Genomic DNA, 18,281 nt, shown 5'->3' with positions numbered 1-18,281 from the left:
GAAACTGTAGCACCGTACCTGACTCAGAATTATGCCAGTTGAATTGAATTTAGTTGCTGTGAGCCGTAAATTCACCACTTCTAAGCAGAGGGTAGAAGGTAACTTGAAGCCTTCTGGTGCAAAGCCTCTCCTCCCCTGTGCAGCTGCATTGTGTTGGCAGCTGTATGTGCCAAAGGGTAGCGCGAAAGTCAAGAGGGCTTACTCCGCAGCAAATCTGGGGACCAAAACGTCCACAGAAGTACAATGCACAGGATCACTGATAGGTGATCCGATCGCTAGGGGGTGGTGGGAGTTGGACGGGTAAGGTGAAGTAAGGTAATGTAAACTTCAATGTCCCCGAGAGGCAATTTGAGATAAAGACCATAGTCATGAGTACAACAAAACAGACAATACAATGCAAACACACAGAATCCACTATCACACACTATCAACGGACAATGAGTGGTCACTGTTGGTTAAGATAAGCGATAGCAGACGGGACAAAGGACGGTCTGTAAGATCAATAGACCGAGCTTTAGAGGTGACTCTTTCTTCATACAGGTGCTGTAGGTTATTAAAAGTAACACCAGTGATCTTACAGCACAACTTGACCACTTTACCAAACTTGTTTTTGTTTATAAGGCTCAGATTACCAAACCAACAGACGATGTTAAAAGAAAGAACGGCCTCAATAAAGGCAGAATAGATGATTGTCCTTTCTACATTGAAACTTATCAGCTTCCTTAAAGAGATTAGGCATTGGTTTGCCTTCTCTGTCTTCTTACAGAGGCTGTCAATGTTCATATCAAAGTTCAACTTGTCATCTAGGACAGTGCTCAAATACTTATACTGCTGCTCTGCTGCTACCGGCTCCCCCACTGGTGGGGGGTTGTGTTACAGTTAAACGTGGGAAAAGACATGTTTAAAAAATGAGTATGAAAATCTTCATTAAAATATTTAAACATTTAAAAAACATGTACTTGTTGGCATGGTCTTTTAGGTTCAAACAGTGGCTCACTTTTAACATCTATGTTTGTGCTTGGTGCGACAATATCACTGCATCATGTTATGTTTAAAATTATTATTATCATTAAATCACAATCCAACTCATATTCATAACATACTCATAACAACTACTGAGCAGGCATACTGAGAATGGCGATCTGGGTTGTCAGATCTATGAAAAAGAAACGGCAAACTGGTTTATAATCAAGGATTTAAAATTTACTCCTCGTGCTGATTGACCGGGCTCAGCGACCAGACATGGCGCTCCACCAGGAACATCTCTTAATGCACAGTAGGGCACAGAGTTCTGATAGTAAGTTAGTTAAAATCACCTAAACATCAGCTTAGGAACACAGTCATCGATATACGATGCGACTGCCAATTGGCACAAGCCTATTGTAGACCAAAAATTGGATCGATTATTCAAACAAAGTAATTGGCAGATTAATCAATGATGAAAATAAGAGTTAGTTGGAGCCTTAGTAAATCTTAGGATAATCTAATAAAACACTGCAAGACAAAAAACAGACCCAACTTCTCTTTCCTCACTCGTGCAGCAGGTAGGACCTAAAAATATCCCGAGGCGAAGACATGTGTGGGCAACTTAAATATCACACATCTACAATAATATTAATATTGCTGGAAGCGATAATATGAAATAACAAATACTGGAGGCATACTAATAAAACTCAACCCTGCTATAGCCCAAAATAACACTGTGGAATTATACCAACATGAATATTACTGTTATGGACCACATGAAGTATATTAGTTAAACAGCTTACATTGACAAAGTGTCTTATAAACACTATCTGTCTCTCTGTCTCTCCATCCGGTACACCCTCTGTCCCCATCGTGCCACCCCCCACAACCACCCTCTTTCTTTCTCTTTTATGAATGAGCGATGGCGAGCTGCCAAAGATGTCCTTGTGATAGTGGTCACAGACGGTGTTGCTGTGGTAACTCGGAGACTTAGGATTCATGGCATCTATTCAACAACCTTGTCAGCATGAGCTCAATAACTTCCCCCCACCTATCTGCAGGCCAGGGTCATTTTACTTTGAATGTCCAAGTGGTGCAGTGCTGCACAGGTGCAGGCTCAAGAGTCTGACTAACTTTGTTTGTATTTAGCCAGCAACGCAACACAATGAACAATAGCCAGTTAGTCGAGCTAATGTGTTTATTGTTTTATCTGACACAAACCGGTCATGCACAAAATTGCAGCTGTGTGTTGTCGAGGTGCTGTAACAGCACATGTAGTATTGACAGGCAAAGTGTTTTACTCTGACACAAACAGTGATTGTGTCAGGTGGTATCTAATATCTGATATCTGATATCTAATTGGTTGGAGTTGTCATGACATTAGGGTTGGATTTCAAGTGCATTATCTGCTGTGAATGTTTTAATTAAAGATTGAGAGTCTGAACTTGACTTCAAGCAGAATAATAAAAATGTTCTCTTTTAATTTTAAGCAGCCAGGTGGCCAGAAGAAAATGTTTGCATGATTCCATTTGCACGCCTCACACGTATCATATCAATGTGACATAGTTGATGAACTGACTTTGTCATTGGGAGGTGGAGTGGATGATGGATGGGGTGTGACCTCAGCGAGACAACTCCCAAGCTGCAGACCATGGCATACCGCTGTTTGAGACAACAAGCAACAAATCAGGTTGTTTTTTGCGAGTTAATGCTGCATTTCCAGTGACTTTTTAGGCACCAAATCTGGGTGTGTGTGGCGACCTGTGTGGGGTCAGTGCCACAATTTTTTATTTTTTTTTAACCAAGACTTTGCTGCATTTCCTGCAAAAACAGTGGCACAAAAAGAGGTTGTTTTTTGCTGAGACATTGCTGCTTTCTAAGCAGGTATTGTAATCCCAAAACTGTGTATTTTATTGGGGTGGGAATCACCAGAGGATCCACGATATGATATCATCTCTATACTAAAGGTCGATCAGCTGAAAACTGAATCGTTTCTCATTTTCATTTTGAAAAAAGTTCCATGTTCAGACCACAACATTTTGATAACAATCGCCATGCACACGGATCTGCAAAAACTACCAAAAACGCTGCAGCAGTTGGCGACTTTGTAATGAAACAACATGCACCTGCGCACATGCACTTCCTTCTACAGAGAGGTGATGTAAAGACAAACAAAAAAGCAACCACACAAACGTTTATCTGGATGGACGAGGCGGAGTTGCTACAGCAAATCAACACTTTGTGCTGCTCACCCTGTTGAATTTATCAACGCTACTCCAGCAAACAGAGCTCGGGAGTCCGCCATTGTTGTTGTGATGGTCAACTTTCTCGCGTATGCCTAGTGACTGGAACCGTAATGTGCATGTGCGAAAAGAAAGACCTTGCCGTTTCCAAAAAATTGCACTCTGGAACCCGTTTTCAAAACGTTGCGTTTTCAGGCACCCAAAATGCCACTGTCGTGTAAACAATCAGCCAAAACACCACTAAAGTTTACCATTTTTGGTTGAAATCATTGTCGTTAATTTTTTCGTTTAAATTTTATATACTTTATTAATCCCCAAGGGGACATAAATTTTTTTCACTCCGTTGTCAATTACACACAGGCACACATACATGCACTAAGTGGAGAGATGTCAGAGTGAGGGGGCTGCCCATGACAGGCACCCCTGAGCGGTTTGGGGGGGGGGGGTCAGTGCCTTGCTCAAGAGCACCTCGACAGTGCCCAGGAGGTGAACTGGCACCTCTCCGGCTACCACTCCACGTCCCCGTCCGGAACAAAAACAGACGAACTCCAGTTCCCAACCCAAGTCCCTATGAACTGAGATAAGATAAGATAAGATAAGATAGACTTTATTGTCCTGAAGGAAATTTGTCTTGGATACATGTGGTACCTGCCATTAAAAGATACAAAAGACTTATACATACAGGTCCTACATCTGTACAGTCCATACACAGAGCTGTCGCTATACAGCCCCACACACTCAGTACCAACAGTATGTGTACAGACTGCCATCAGCCAAAGAGCAGTGTCACTAAAATGTATTTAATGGACTGAAAAAGCTATTGATTACATTATTTTAGTAGGCTACCTAAAGTTTAATTTATATTTGTAATATTAATAATTTAGACAAAAAAATAATCGCAATACTACCCACCCCTAGTATTTTGAGCCAAAAAAATATCTTTTTCTAACCATAACTAAGTGTTTTTTGTGCCTTAATCTAACCAAACAAAACCCCAGTATTGTTGAAACATTAAGTTTTAATGTATCTACCACATAATAATGTGCAAATGTAACGTTTCAGTGGTTTACAGAAACACACAATGCCAACATTTTTTATGGTGGTTGGGTTATTTTGCATGTGTTGGTTACATTCAGGATTCACAGTATTTTCATGGTAATGAATGAATACACTCAGTCATCATATAGATTTCCTCTCATGGAATAAGGACTTAATCTCATGCGTGTCATGTATTAACATAATCCTTAGTAAATAAAAGCATTGTGACAATTGGCTTCATTATTGATCATTAGGTTTATTTTTGGCCTAAATAAAACATACAGCATAACAGCCTATAGATGCAGCCTTTCAGTGAACCCTCTCATATCAATGCACGATTATGGAGGGTTATTAAAATGTTCTACTTCAGCAGTTTTTACTTGATTGATCTGCCTGACACACTGCGGTGATATAAATTTAGATTTATTTCACTTTAATAATTAAAATTGATGCGAGGGTTTTCACGTTGTGTTTTGTTATCCAACAGCTTCACATCCCTAGAGATGTTTTGTTGCCGCCGCCACACTGTATGTGATTGATTAAAAAAAGGTTTGTGGTGAATATAAAAGCTCCATCATGCCCCCGCAAAGTGCTCTTGTCTAACAAAGGCCATTACAGTATAAAAGCCTTTGGTCAGCACATCTCCTGTGTGTTTGGTAGTAAATGAGCAGGTGACCTCTACATTCCTGAGTTCACGTCTGACTTTGTTTAACGTCTCTTTATGAGTTGAGGAAGAAACAAAGAAGGAAGAAACAAACACAGGTCTGTCTTCAGAGATTTAAAGCTTACATAAGAAGTGATAATCTAATTAAGGCTGTTTGAAAAAGGTGTTTGAGTTCATGAAATGTTGAGATTTCTCCTCCTCACCTGAATCTAGGTCATCGCTGGGGAGGAGCAGCACCACTTGGATGTGTCACCATTGTGCACAGATAGAGACGGTAAAGTCTAGACAAGCAGGGGACCTGATAGCAGGCAAAAACAATCTAGCTCATAATATGTAGCCATCCAAAAACTGCACTGGAATTGTTTGAGACATTTCTAACAGTATGCTTTGCCTGCATTGTGTCCTACCCTTATCCCCCAAAGTATGGCATGAAGAACATTCTGTTTTTTGGATTTGCTCCATATGCAAATGCACCAGCCCGTCTAGAAGAGATGTGCGCCTCGTTTGTGGTTACATAGCACTTCACTGTGCATTAAAGCAGCTGTAATATTGATTCTATTAAAAGTTATTGACCTTGAATCTGGTGTGCATGCTGTATTCTTTATTTTGGTAAACCGCTGCTGGTATTTGAGGGCAAACTAAATGTGAAATATCATCTCTCAGCCTCCGCCACAGGTTCTGCCTCATTCGTGGAGCCAAGCACTGCGGTTCAGAAGGAAATGAGATCAAGCAACTGCAAAGACTGTTTTATCTAGTCGAGCTGTCATGATATATAGCCACAGGTTCTATTCAGGCTGCTCTCGCACCGCCGTAGGCAGCCAGACTTGAGCTGGGCTGCACACCTATTTTGATGCTGCGCTTTTGAAAATATAATAATCCCCACCTTCTGGGTTCATAAGCTTTCATAATGTGTGTCCTTGTGTGTGTGTGTGCATCTCTGAAGTCTGTCAGACTTTGTATATATATACATACATATAAACTCTGGTTGCAGCGTGCCTGATCGCTGTGTATTCTGCGTGTAGAGTCATGATGGAAACATCTGCGCTCTGTGTGTGTGGATGCATGTGTTCCTCTGTGATATGTGAGTGCATGTTTGTGTGATGCAGAGTTGGGAGGACTATCTGTTCTCCTCATGTAGACACACGTGTCCTCAGATAACACTATCAAGGTAATACCATTCTCCCCGTACGTCTGATGCAGTAACATTCACCCATCGCAGCGCAGAGGCAATGTGGGGGGGAAGAGGAAGAAGCGAGAGGGGGAGGAGGAGAAGAAGAAAAGGAGAGCTTTTAATTTCCTCAGCAGCACATTCAGGGAGGTTTCTACATCTGCACAGACAGACAAACTGAAATGAACTCTAGATGAGTTTCCAATTGAATGACGGGACAAGCTGCATTTGATAAAGTGTGCTAAGAAAGATGTAGATTTATATTAGCTCACCTCACACCATGCAGCTAAACGGGTGCACACTTCCCGGGTACATTTTGTCAGCAGGCCTCATGTCATTCTTCATTAAAAACGTATCATGATGGGTCCCTCAGTCTCTAATAAACACTCATCTGTCTTAAGGGATTTAACGCGTATGTAGGTAATGATGATCTAATTAAAGCTGCTCGAAAAATAAGTTTGAGCTCATCGAGTACTGAGGATTTCTTTCCGTCACTTAAATCTAGGTCAGCACAGGAGACAGAGAGCATCACTTGTTATGGAAGGAAACGATTTAATGCAACCTGTAGGTTGTGCGGCACAGTCAACAAATGACTACTCTGTGGCTCGCACTTCAAATGTCAAGGTCGTAGTAGTTTGCAGCATGTATTTTCGAGCTGTCTGTTCATCCGCTGCAGTTAGCAAACAAAGGTGCCTACTACCACACTGCAGTCACTGAACCCTATGTAACTTAAATCTCTCAAAAACCATTCTCCTGCCTAACTCATATTCATTTTTACCCCCATTTTTTAAAAGCATACTTCACAGTTGTGAGAAACTGGTTGGGAAAATCCTGTTTTCATGGTAAACACTTTGAAGGGATAGTTTGGATCCTTTGAAGTGGGGTTGTATTCAGTGCTTATCTATGGTAAGTATACCACATACAGTAGTCGGCATGCCCCCAGTTTGGAGAACCAGGTAGGAGTATTGACACGGAGGCTACAACAACAATTTAATGCTATAGATGAGGGCAGCAGCAAAACCTATTTTAGCCACCTAGAAAAACCAATATCAGTTTAAGCGTACGCTATACTTAGAATATTTTTACCACCTTACCCTGCCGTCAAACATGGATTTGTGGCAGGGAACTCAACACATTATAATGCTCTTTTGAAGCCGGACTCCACTGAGAAAAACTGTAATTTTGTCTCTCTGTTCGGTCATCGCCAATGGAAAATTACAGAGCTAAAGGAATATATCAAATCAGAAAAAGCACTAGAAAAGCAGGACTTCTACAGATACCTGCAAGCTAGGGACTACTTGGATAAAAAAAATTCAAAGCTTAAAGATAAACGAACACAACCGTGCGTACTTAATGGGAGATACTAAAAAGTTTGTTTCGATATTAGAGGAGGACTGGACAGATATGTGAGACACAGGCAACTACTGCAAACTCAAGGTCCCTGAGGGAGTTTGGTTGGAAAAACCTTGTGCAATTCTTTATTACCCCGAGACTAACGGCACTGCGAAGAGGCCTACAGAGCCGTAGCCTTTGTTGGAGGCAATGTGGAACCTCACTGTCCAATCATTATCATGTTGTCTGGGCATGCCCAAAAATATAACCATATTGGCAAGAGATTGCAGCTGAGATTCATAAGATAATTGGGATGCATTTAGTCTACTCATTTGTCACATTATACATAGGAAACATACCTGAAACTGTCCCAAACAAAGATAAGTATTTATTAAAGATACTTTTGGCAAGAAGCAGGAAAGCTATAACTCGCAAATGGTTGCAAGTTGACCCCCCAACATTGGCCAAATGGCTGGGGATTATAAATGAAATATAGGCCTGCTGTATGGAAAGACTCACTTTTGTTTAAAACTTGAGATGGAAACATTTACAAAATACTGAGAGAAATGGATTTTTTTGAAAAGGTGTGACATGGTATGCCTGGATATAAGTGAAAAATGTACTAGGATTTGACCTTGTAACACCCATGATGAAACCATGTTCTTTGTTTCTTAAATAAAAAAAGAGGTACAACAAAACCTGATTGATTGATGCATTACCAGCACATTCTGTATTCAGAATGGAGTCTGGGGGCATTGACGAGAGCATGTTGGGGAACTCAAGCCATTAACGCTTCCGCATCGGAAATGGCTGTCTGCGGCAAGGTAAAGTGGTGAAAATATTTTCAATTTAGTGTACACTTAAACTGCTATTGACTTTTTAGGTGGCTAAAATACATTTTGCTGCCATTCCCATCCACAGCAATACATTTTCCGCTTCCATGGTGGTACTCCTGCTGCTTCTCCAAACTGGGCGCATGCCAACTGCCACCTATTGTATGTAATACACTGACTATGGATACGTACGTCATGCAACCCCATTTCAAAAGATCCAAACTATGAATGAATGTGTTTATCTTGAGCAGAAAATAAAAACAAAACATTAACAGGCATGCTCTAAAAGGAGTAGGAAGAAGTGTACACTTATATATTCCCACCCCCTTCTCAGTATTCATGTCTCATTTAAAAAGTAAATTGTCAACAACTATCCCAAATGTATTTACAACCATTGATATGGATACATAAACAACAGTCTTAGACATTAAATATACAAACCCCAGATAAACAAATAAAGCATCCCATCAGCATCATCCCTCTTCGCCTGCTTACCTCCTAAATATTCTGTCCTTACATCTTTTATAAGTGCTCTATAGCTGTGCTTCCCTTTAACTCCTCATCTAACCCATCCCACAAATCCACCCCACACACTGAAACACACATAGTTTTCAAGGTTGTACGAACACAGTGTTTTTTTAGATTAAATTATCTTTAATTATATACACCCTCCCTGTCAGAGAACATTACCCAGAAGTAGATTATTTCTTGCTTTGTGCACCATTTGTACTGTTTTAAATTCAACCAAGTCCCCGAATTTCAATGCATATGACCTTAAAAACAGTGTGTTCGTGTGTTCCCTATAGCCAACATTATGTACAATTCTAATGGCTTTTTTATGATATGTGTAATGTATATAAATTGCGTGTAAAGGTGTCACCCCAGACCCCCACACAGTATTTAAGATGCGGTATATAGTGATTAATGTGCCAGCATGTGTCTTGATTACTATCCCTTTAAAACACTGATCCGCATAGACGTTACCGCAGTTAACTTAACATTTCAGCCTTACACAACCGTCACCAAGGCAGCCAAACAACCTCTATTCAAGCCTCCTTTCTGTCTTGCTGGGGTAACTGATAAAGGTCACTTCCAAATGAGCTATCTGAGGACACACAATAAATTTGGTGAAATTTCCTCCTAAAAAACCTCCCACCTTTCTGATGTGCTCAAGATAGAACCTTTCTAAAATCCTTTTATCGGCTCGCTTTTCTTGGAAACAGCCCATCAAATAAGGGACTTGTGGTGCACTTAACAACGGCTAAAAAGACAACTAAGAGGCCAGAATTGATTTACAAACGCGGTTTGAATTTCTTTCTCTTTTTTTATTATTTTTTTTTTGCTCCAAATGGTGCTTCAGAACATTCTGATTGCACCCTGAGTGCCCTCAGTGATAGTCTTTGAAGTGCTTGGAGCCGTGTGCTGAAGCTCAGTGTGTGCTTATATCCGGAGCTTTTGTTAGTCACTTCATATGTACTGAGTCCTGTGCCATCATTATTCAATGATTCACACTGTGCAGCCAAAACACTCACTCTTATCTGTTAAGAGGCTGCAGAGACGCAGTCAGACAGCTCTGGGTGGGTGGATGGGTGGGGGACAGAGAGAGAGAGAGAAAGAGACACTCTTGCTGTCTCTCTCCCTCTCTCTGGAGGGAAACGACTTTCCTCTCTTCCTCACAACATGAAGCCAGAGAGCATCCCGACTTCAAGAGCTTTAGATCCTGAATATTCACGCTGGTGGCATTTTACCATGTGTAGGCGGTGAGGGTTTGCAGAGATAGGAGAGAGTGTGTGAAGTATTGATCACTGGTGCTGTTGTCCTTATATGCTCTGTGTCTCACAGTGCCAGCTAACTCTCACAGAAAGGCAGAGTCACATAAATACAGAGGCAGGGTTGGCGTTATAAGGCGCGCTTATTCTACTGGGGAATGAGATGAACACAATTAGGATGAATTAAGAGGGATATGTTTAAAACAGCAAAGGGATGATGCATGCGACGCATAAAAGGAGGCCACATGAATACTATTAATTTTTGTTTTCCTGTGCGTCAGTTTTAGGTGCTACAGCTTAACAAGCCTGAATTATATAACGATGCATTTACACAGGACTGGTTTTTGGTTTGATTTTAGCACGGCTGAGTGTCTTACTGATATTCAAAGCACATCTTCATTTTTAGAATCACACCTTCTTCTCTAACTTTAACTGGTGTTAGTTGAGGAACACCAAGAAAAAAAATCTCACTGTCTGATACTTAAACTGTTAGATGTCAACATTTTCTGAAGTTCAACAGCTTCAATTGTGCCATGATCAAATACAGTAAGTCTCTTTGAGATTCACTCTTTTCCTACAACCTGCCTTGTCTCACTTTAATTCACTCAGCAACTTCTTACATATCACTGAATGACTATTAACACAGTAGTCAAAGTCAAATGCTGTTTCTCAAACTGTATACTTCCAATATACACCAATGGTTCCTAAGGCACACCAAAGGGGAAGCCAAAGTCTCAAGGCACATCTGTATTAATCTCTGTGCACAATAGCTTCTTTAAAGTGTGTTATCACTCTTATCATGACATAATACAATAACAATAAGTTATTAGTAACAAGTAGCTTTCATGATACCTTCTACTGACAGTTTTTTTTAAATCTCCTTTCTGTCGGCGGTAGGTCGTCTTGGCTGGTGCTTTGTTGTAATTTGCTCCGTACAATCAAGCGATCCATTTTCCCACTCACGGCTTTCTCCTTTTAAACATGGTCATTTCTCACACTGGCTGCCAGTCAGGGCTTTTGATGTGTCACACGCTTATACCTGCCACATGCAAATGGTGACAAATAGGTTTCACATGAAGGTTTTTTAAATTGAATTCAGTTAAAGTACATTTCTTAGCAAGAGTTTGATAGCAAGAGCTGATACTGTCAGTTGAAAATTAAGTTTTGAATAGGCCTTACTGAATACTGCAATAATAGGCTAATGTGTGGTTATCATGCAATCCCACGGCACACCTGGATTGGCATCATGGCACACACCATTTGAGAGCTACTGGTATACACTATGTACTTGCTTGCGTAGCGCGCAAATTGTGACAGGGTAGTGTTGTCTCAAATGAAATATGGCCGGTGCACACTTAACGTAAATGACGACTGGAGGATTTGATAGCTTTTCTATCTTTGCCTGGCGAAATGCAACCTGGTGGAGCATCAACACAACATCTGACGAACGATTGTCACTCGAAAATATATGGCTGCTAAATCTGCTTGTTTGCTCACTTGACTTCTTCTATATCTATTTATTTGTTGTATTAAAAATGAAAATTTCATCTGCTATTTTAGCATCTGAGCACAAATCTAATACTAAAATCACATACAGTGAAGACAACAATTTAACATGCATCAACACCAAAGGTAACTTACTCCCACAGATCATATAACTTACACCACACATGTAACGTCAGTGCCTGATGACATAATGTGCCACTGTGAACTAGCTAACAAGCTAAAATTAACATTCATGTTATCGTTTGTGGTACCAAATTGCAACAGAATTAACACAATAAACAAAACTGATCATTATCCAACAACAGTATAGCGATAGTGAAACATACACATGTATATTTGTACAATGCTTTGGAGTTCACTGTGTAATCCTTTTACCTACGTAGGCAATATGGCGATCAGTGACTCAACTTTTTGATGTTATGAGCGCAACCTCTGGGTCCTCTAGTGTACTGCATTTTGCCATACTTCTCAGTGTGAACCCACTTATGCACTTAAAATATAAAGTATAAGTACACAAGTACCCAACATGAAACACAGCATATGTTTATAGCAGTGTCTCTTGGTTAAAATGAAACCTATCTTTGTTGCTGCAGTGCATTGTGGTCTATTAAGACTCCTGCTGGTGAAGGAATTGTAACATTGGTGTTACATTGGTATCAGTAGGGACCATCCAGACATCAGTTATGTGTGGGAATAAGAAAAATCCTCCAATAAACAACAGAATGGAAGCAGAGATTCAAGGAGGATAGCCAGAAGCAGTTAGGATTGATTTTTTTCACCGAGGTCTTGATATTTGTGGGATAAATTTAAGTTGTTTTCAGAACTCTAATTTTATAGTGCCATAAGCGCCCACCTGATTCACACTGCTGAACCTCCAAGGAAAGATTTTGTAGAGGCAGATCTACTGACCTGCCTCATGCACTACATCTGTGGGAGAAAGAGATTACCAAAACAGACTGAAACAATCTGAAAATGTGTATTTTTGATGTTTTTTTTCCCTCTTTCTTTTCATTTCTCCCTCTCTCAGTCTTGCTGGGCCTCCATTGTCCTCCAGCAGCTCTTTAGTTACAGTATTTGCCTGTACTCCATCATTGTCAATTAGGCTCCAATCCCTAACTGGGATGATTTGTAGCTCCAGGCTATTTGACTAGCTACAAGCTTTCATTATAACACAATGCTACAGTACTAGCTCATGAACTGCCAAACCCAAGTCATCACAGATTTACATATCAAACCCAGCTTTTTCATCAGAAGTGTTCCTTTCTCAACAAAACAGCCACAGAAATGATTTTTTTAACCACACAAAACAAATAGAACAAATTGTGTTACTTTTCACAGATGAGCTTTGCTGATAAGGCAAGGCAACAATACTCAGAGGGATGATCCATGAGGTCAGACCTGTGAGAACAACATAACACTTCAGTCCAGTGCATAGTCATAGTCACAACTTACTGTACAGAAACACTAAGTTACAATTATTTATACTAATATATATAATAAAATGGAAACATTTTAAACCAAAAATGCCATTACATCAATAAATAACATTACAAAACATGAAAAATGGCACTAGAATTGGTGATAATAATGCAAAATAAACATATAAGCACTGTAGTATTTGACAACAGAAAAAAAGCTTTTCCTTAGATTTCATCAAATTTTAATCTGTCTTGATCTGTGTCCATTATTTGACGTGCTTGAGCAGATGATTCATGGAGAAAATTGAGTTGCAATTAGGAATTCAGTTCTTGAGTAGTTCTGCTCTTACTATATCTCATCAAAGGTTCCTGTGTTATCTTGGATCTCCTTGATCCCCCATCATTTGGTGTTCCCCAGGGATCTATCTTGGGTTCCCTGTTTTTTTTCACTTTACATGTTGTCTTTGGGGTATCTTTTTTTGAACAAATAGCAATTTCATACAAAAGATAGTCTGCTAAATGTTCTTCTCAAAGCCAGTGAAAATGGTTCCTTTGTCTTAAAGCATGTGTTGGATGTTTAGTGATGGATGTCACACAATTCTCTGCACCTCAATCAATCTGAATGAATTCTAAGACACTTTTATTTCCATCAGCATGTTCCAAATAAATCCTGGCAGCTTGTCCACTATTGTCAAGTATGCCACCTGTAATTTGGGCATGCTTTTTAATTCCCTTTTATATACACAGGGGTTGTCTAATTGAGGAACACAGCCAGAATACAAGTTTTTTTTACAGTTTGGAAATAATAATCCATCATGGCTAAAATTTTTGTACTGGACTCAGTCAGAAAACTGAATTTCTTTGATTCAAATATTTAGAAATCACACTGTAATCAATTAAACCTGAGACGTCATGCCCATGCCTGCCTTTTTTTAGAGTAATCTTTCAGTAATAATTCTATCATCAGCTGGTTGCGGTATTTGTCTGTTAGAAATCAAACCTTGACAGAATCAATACAACTGAAAAAACACAGGAAATTGACCATCCCACGTGAATACCTCTTAGTACAGAAAATCTTTTGCAGGTGGAGGGATATGAAGCAACACATTCTGCATGTTTGTCAAGGTGCGCCTGTTTGTGTAGTAAATATTAATGTGTTGCCAGGTCGTTGAACTCTGTGTATATATTTTCCATGTGTATATTTTTACACCGAGGGGGGAGTTTGGGGAGATCTTTTGGCCCCTGATCTGACTGACGTATCCGGGCCATGCTCTACTCTCTGCTTTGCTCCCTTCTGTGTGTTCTTGGAAACATCGTCAGCCTTGTGTTGCCCTGCCAGGCCCTTGAGACAACTCCCAGTATATTTCTGTCTCAGAGGCGTGTGCGAATGTTTGCTTGTTGTCATGTGTGTCTATTTGCCTGTACATGTCATCCCTCTGTGCGGCTTTCGGTTCAACTGTGTGACTCAGTCAACGCTGAAGACAAAACATTTGTGTCTTTTGAGTGACATTATGAATTTTTCTTCTCCGCTCTGCAAAGTTTGGAAGTGTGGCTGTTTCGGGACATAAACATACTGTGATGGATCATGACAAGAAACTTCATTGCTCAACTACCAAATTGCCAAAATTCAATAGCAGTTGCAGAATTCAATAAGTGCAGCTTTACTGGAGGTTTTTATGTGACAAATGACACAAATCAAAGAGATTTGTCAGAGGAGAGGCAGAAATCTGACGGCAGTGATTGTTAGTCACCAACTTCCTCGTCTCACTCTCTGTCCCCTGGAGTCATGATTGAACCATACTGGAACCTGTTCTGTTTACCTCTCTCTGTCTTACTCATGCACAACCTCCACTTACAAATGCAAGTTGATGAAAAAACTCTCTTGTTCTCTCTCCCTCCTCCACACTGCTCTCCCCCTCTGTCCCTGTGTTGTCTAGATGGAGGAAGTAATAGCACGCATGCAGGACGAGAAAAATGGCATCCCCATCCGAACAGTGAAAAGTTTTCTAACCAAGATCCCCAGTGTTTTTTCAGGTAAGGCTTTTATCTCTCTGCTCTGTTGCGCTCTTCTCCTCTCCTCCCTCCTCTTCCTCTCTTCTACTTGGCTCCCGCCCACTAAGCACCCGACTAGTACTTCTCTGTTCTGGCCAAACAAAACACTGAAAGTATTTAGAGAGTGTCCGTTTTGCATTTCACACTAGCAGTGCCAGAATGTCAAGAGGATCATATTGGATTTTCGAGCTGCGCAACCTAATAGATAAGAATCCATGCTGGAGTGATACTCCATAAGAGATTATTCAAGTTCAACACTACATTGAAAAACTAAGAGGAGTGAGGCCTTCATCACTGTCGTGCATTATATGCTGTAATATAGACTTACAGTAGAAAACCTACAGTATGACAGTAACAAATTAAAGGTCCAGTGTGTGGGATTTAGGGGCATCTCTTGGCAGAAATGGTACATAATATTCATAACTTTGTTTCCTCTAGTCTATAATTATATGAAAATAAGAATCCCTGAGTTTATTTCTATGTAAGACGCAGGTCCCCTTCCACGGAGTCCGCCATGTTGTTTCTACAGTAGCCCACATTATTCATACCAGTGGTTCTAGACAGGGCTATTTGCATTTTGGCATCAGCCACTGTTGTTCTCCTACATGCTTGGCATACAGAAGAAGTTTCAGCTCTGCAACCTGACTGCTAGACTGGGACGGGAATCTCCGGGAAATATGCCTGAGTTTGAATTTGAATTTTATTAGCACACAAGAAGTGATAAAAAAAACAAGTATATCATCAGCTGCTCATTTACAACTTTTGCCACGATATCTCAAAAAGGTTAAAGTCCCCCTCCACTCAAACATGATTTAGCTTTTTTGCTACTTCACTTGGATGTTTGACCTTAACTGTGCCAAATGATTTTCAGTTTGACACTTGAAGGTGAAAACTCTAGGATGTCAAATCTATTCTAATACAAAAAACAGTATTTCTCTCTTAAACATGAGAATATAACAGACAGAACAAGCAGTTTTAATAATTATAAATGAAACAGACACATACACATAACACATAAATTGTTCAAAGAACTCACATTAAACAAAAATGGTGTCATTTTTTGCCCTCAAAAAGGCAAACCCATCTCCATCATGGTTTTCTTTAACAAAAGCTATAAAAAAAAAAAAAGTTAAAAGAATAATTTCCTATTTTCTTTTGTAGTTTTTGTCATATACAGATACGTAATGATGATTGCTGGGTGATATGTATGTTAATGTTGTCCAGTATCAAGTCTCTGTTCAGTCATGTAACGAGACAATACGATTTACAGCAGCTAGTGTAAGTGCAAAATCTCTCAACACTAACACGCTGTTCAAATCTTCAAGCAGATATAACATAAAAGCGGCAGTAAGAAACACTGTTGGGGGGCGTTGGTGGCTTAGTGGGTAGAGTGGGCGCCCCATGTACAGCGGCCCGGGTTCAGGTCCGGCCTGTGGCCCTTTGCTGCATGTCATTCCCCCCTCTCAAAAAATATCTAAAAACAAAAAAAAAAAAGAAACACTGTTGGTAAAATACATATATGCCAAAAACTCTGTGTGTGTGTTTCATAACGAGTAACTAGGGCGCACAAGGGCCCGTTATCATAGTGTTCACTGGGGCCCATCGTTACTACCTAACACCGCTGACTGAGCGGACACTGCAAAAGCGTTTTTGAGGGGAAACAGACTGAGCAGAGACTTTCTTTCTTCTTCACAGAGGTGTTTTAAGTTGGCTAATGCTGCAGTGTGCTGTCAGCCAGTCTAATTTGTTAACATTACTGCTCCGCTCTGTTAAGTTTGTCTCTGGGTGGTGGCCTAAAAAGTATTCACAATATACTTCACATTCACCGCGCAAATGCAATTATATAGACGTTAATTAGTTAGTTTGCTTGCACTGCAGACTGTCCAGGTGCTGCACTGTTCTCGTGTTCCGCCTCTTTCGTTCCATCAACATCATGATTTTAAAGGACATTTAGATAATCGATTATTGATATTTGTGAATCGATGCCCAATTGTCCACGTCCACACTACTGAATCGATCATTTCCCCCAGCCCTACTGCTCAATGCCACTGAACCCCACACACTGGACCTTTAAAAGCCTGTATCAGCTCATAAATGTTGGAGCTTTACAGTGCAACAGTATCAAAATCTTGATAAATTATTAAGGATTTATAAAAGTCTACTGATGCATTAATAATCCAATATGGCACTGCTCAGATTTTCCCATAACTGCTTGCTCCTGCCAGCCTCACCACTGGTCACCATCACTGCTAACTAAAAGAGCCACGCTCGGCTTGTCACAACCGGTGACATGTCTAGGTCCTTTCTGACACGGATGAAAGGCTGGCAGCGAGCACCAACATATAGACACAGATAAATTTAAATAGCTAATTTAAGCGTGAGTGACGTTAGTGAAACAACGGCAAATTCTTCAGGCGTATAAAGGGCAGCTGATGCTCAGTTCTTTTTTTGTCGATGGTTTCCTTTTTCATGCCAAGTCTGCTGCGCAGTGTTTGTGTGTTTGTCTTTGTTTAAAACAGCGGGAGGTTGTATTGATTAATGATTTCACATCCAGCCAAGCCACATCAGCCCAGATCCATCTCTGTCCCGTCTTCCGTCAGATATTATACAATCAATTCAGCTGGCAAACAGCTACACTGGCTACGTCTGTGGGAACATGACAGAACTGCAACAGATGGCTTGTATTACCTAACTATAGTACTATACTTAGGGCCTAGACTTCATGCACATGTCATAATCACACACATTACTATATATTTTTGTCAAAATGCATGCACTGGTTTTTAAGATGGCATCATTGTGGAGCAGAAGCAGTGTCAATGTTCTCAAGTGGATCAGAATTTTTCTCCAAGAGTGTAATGCTCAGACTTCATGCCACCCACACCAAAACACGAGTCCCCTGGCAGTTTCTAAGGCTGCAGCAAGGACACAGTCCCTCTGTAGCTTCCCCTCTGTAAAACTGCCACTTGTGTTCAGTGGAGCAGCGGCCAAGCTGTAAGCACAACAGTGGAGGATGTAACCAGCAGCGTGTTTGTGCTCTGCACCACTTTCTGCAGCATGGATTTTTCATAAAATACAAAGATTTTTCCACTTGCCAATTTATTTATTTGTTACAGTAAGAGCACCTGCTCTCAAATGACTAGTGCTGACATAAATGCAGTGTCTATGTAGATCCCATCCTCAGTGTAGGTTTCATAATAACACTTCCTTATTTAGCTGGTGAGCCGGGTTAGAAAATGTGTCATTAAATGTCATAAACCTTGTAATCACACAGGTGCTCGTGCTTGTATAT

General features: G+C 40.4%; 1 protein-coding gene across 2 annotated transcripts in view; it reads left to right on the top strand.

The window, feature by feature from the left end:
• rgs7a (regulator of G protein signaling 7a) overlaps positions 1 to 18,281 on the top strand; it is a 78,887-nt gene that overhangs the window by 28,823 nt on the left and 31,783 nt on the right. For both annotated transcript variants that reach the window (XM_033614005.2, XM_033614006.2), the window contains exon 3: positions 14,875 to 14,971. In XM_033614005.2, coding sequence (XP_033469896.1) covers positions 14,875 to 14,971 — 97 coding nt within the window. The remainder of the gene's footprint in view (positions 1 to 14,874; positions 14,972 to 18,281) is intronic.

The sequence above is a fragment of the Epinephelus lanceolatus genome, chromosome 17 (assembly GCF_041903045.1).
Source record: "Epinephelus lanceolatus isolate andai-2023 chromosome 17, ASM4190304v1, whole genome shotgun sequence".
NCBI classification, from domain to species: domain Eukaryota; kingdom Metazoa; phylum Chordata; class Actinopteri; order Perciformes; family Serranidae; genus Epinephelus; species Epinephelus lanceolatus.
The sequence above is the reverse complement of the archived record's forward strand: the minus strand, read 5'-3'. Positions and strand labels throughout refer to the sequence as shown.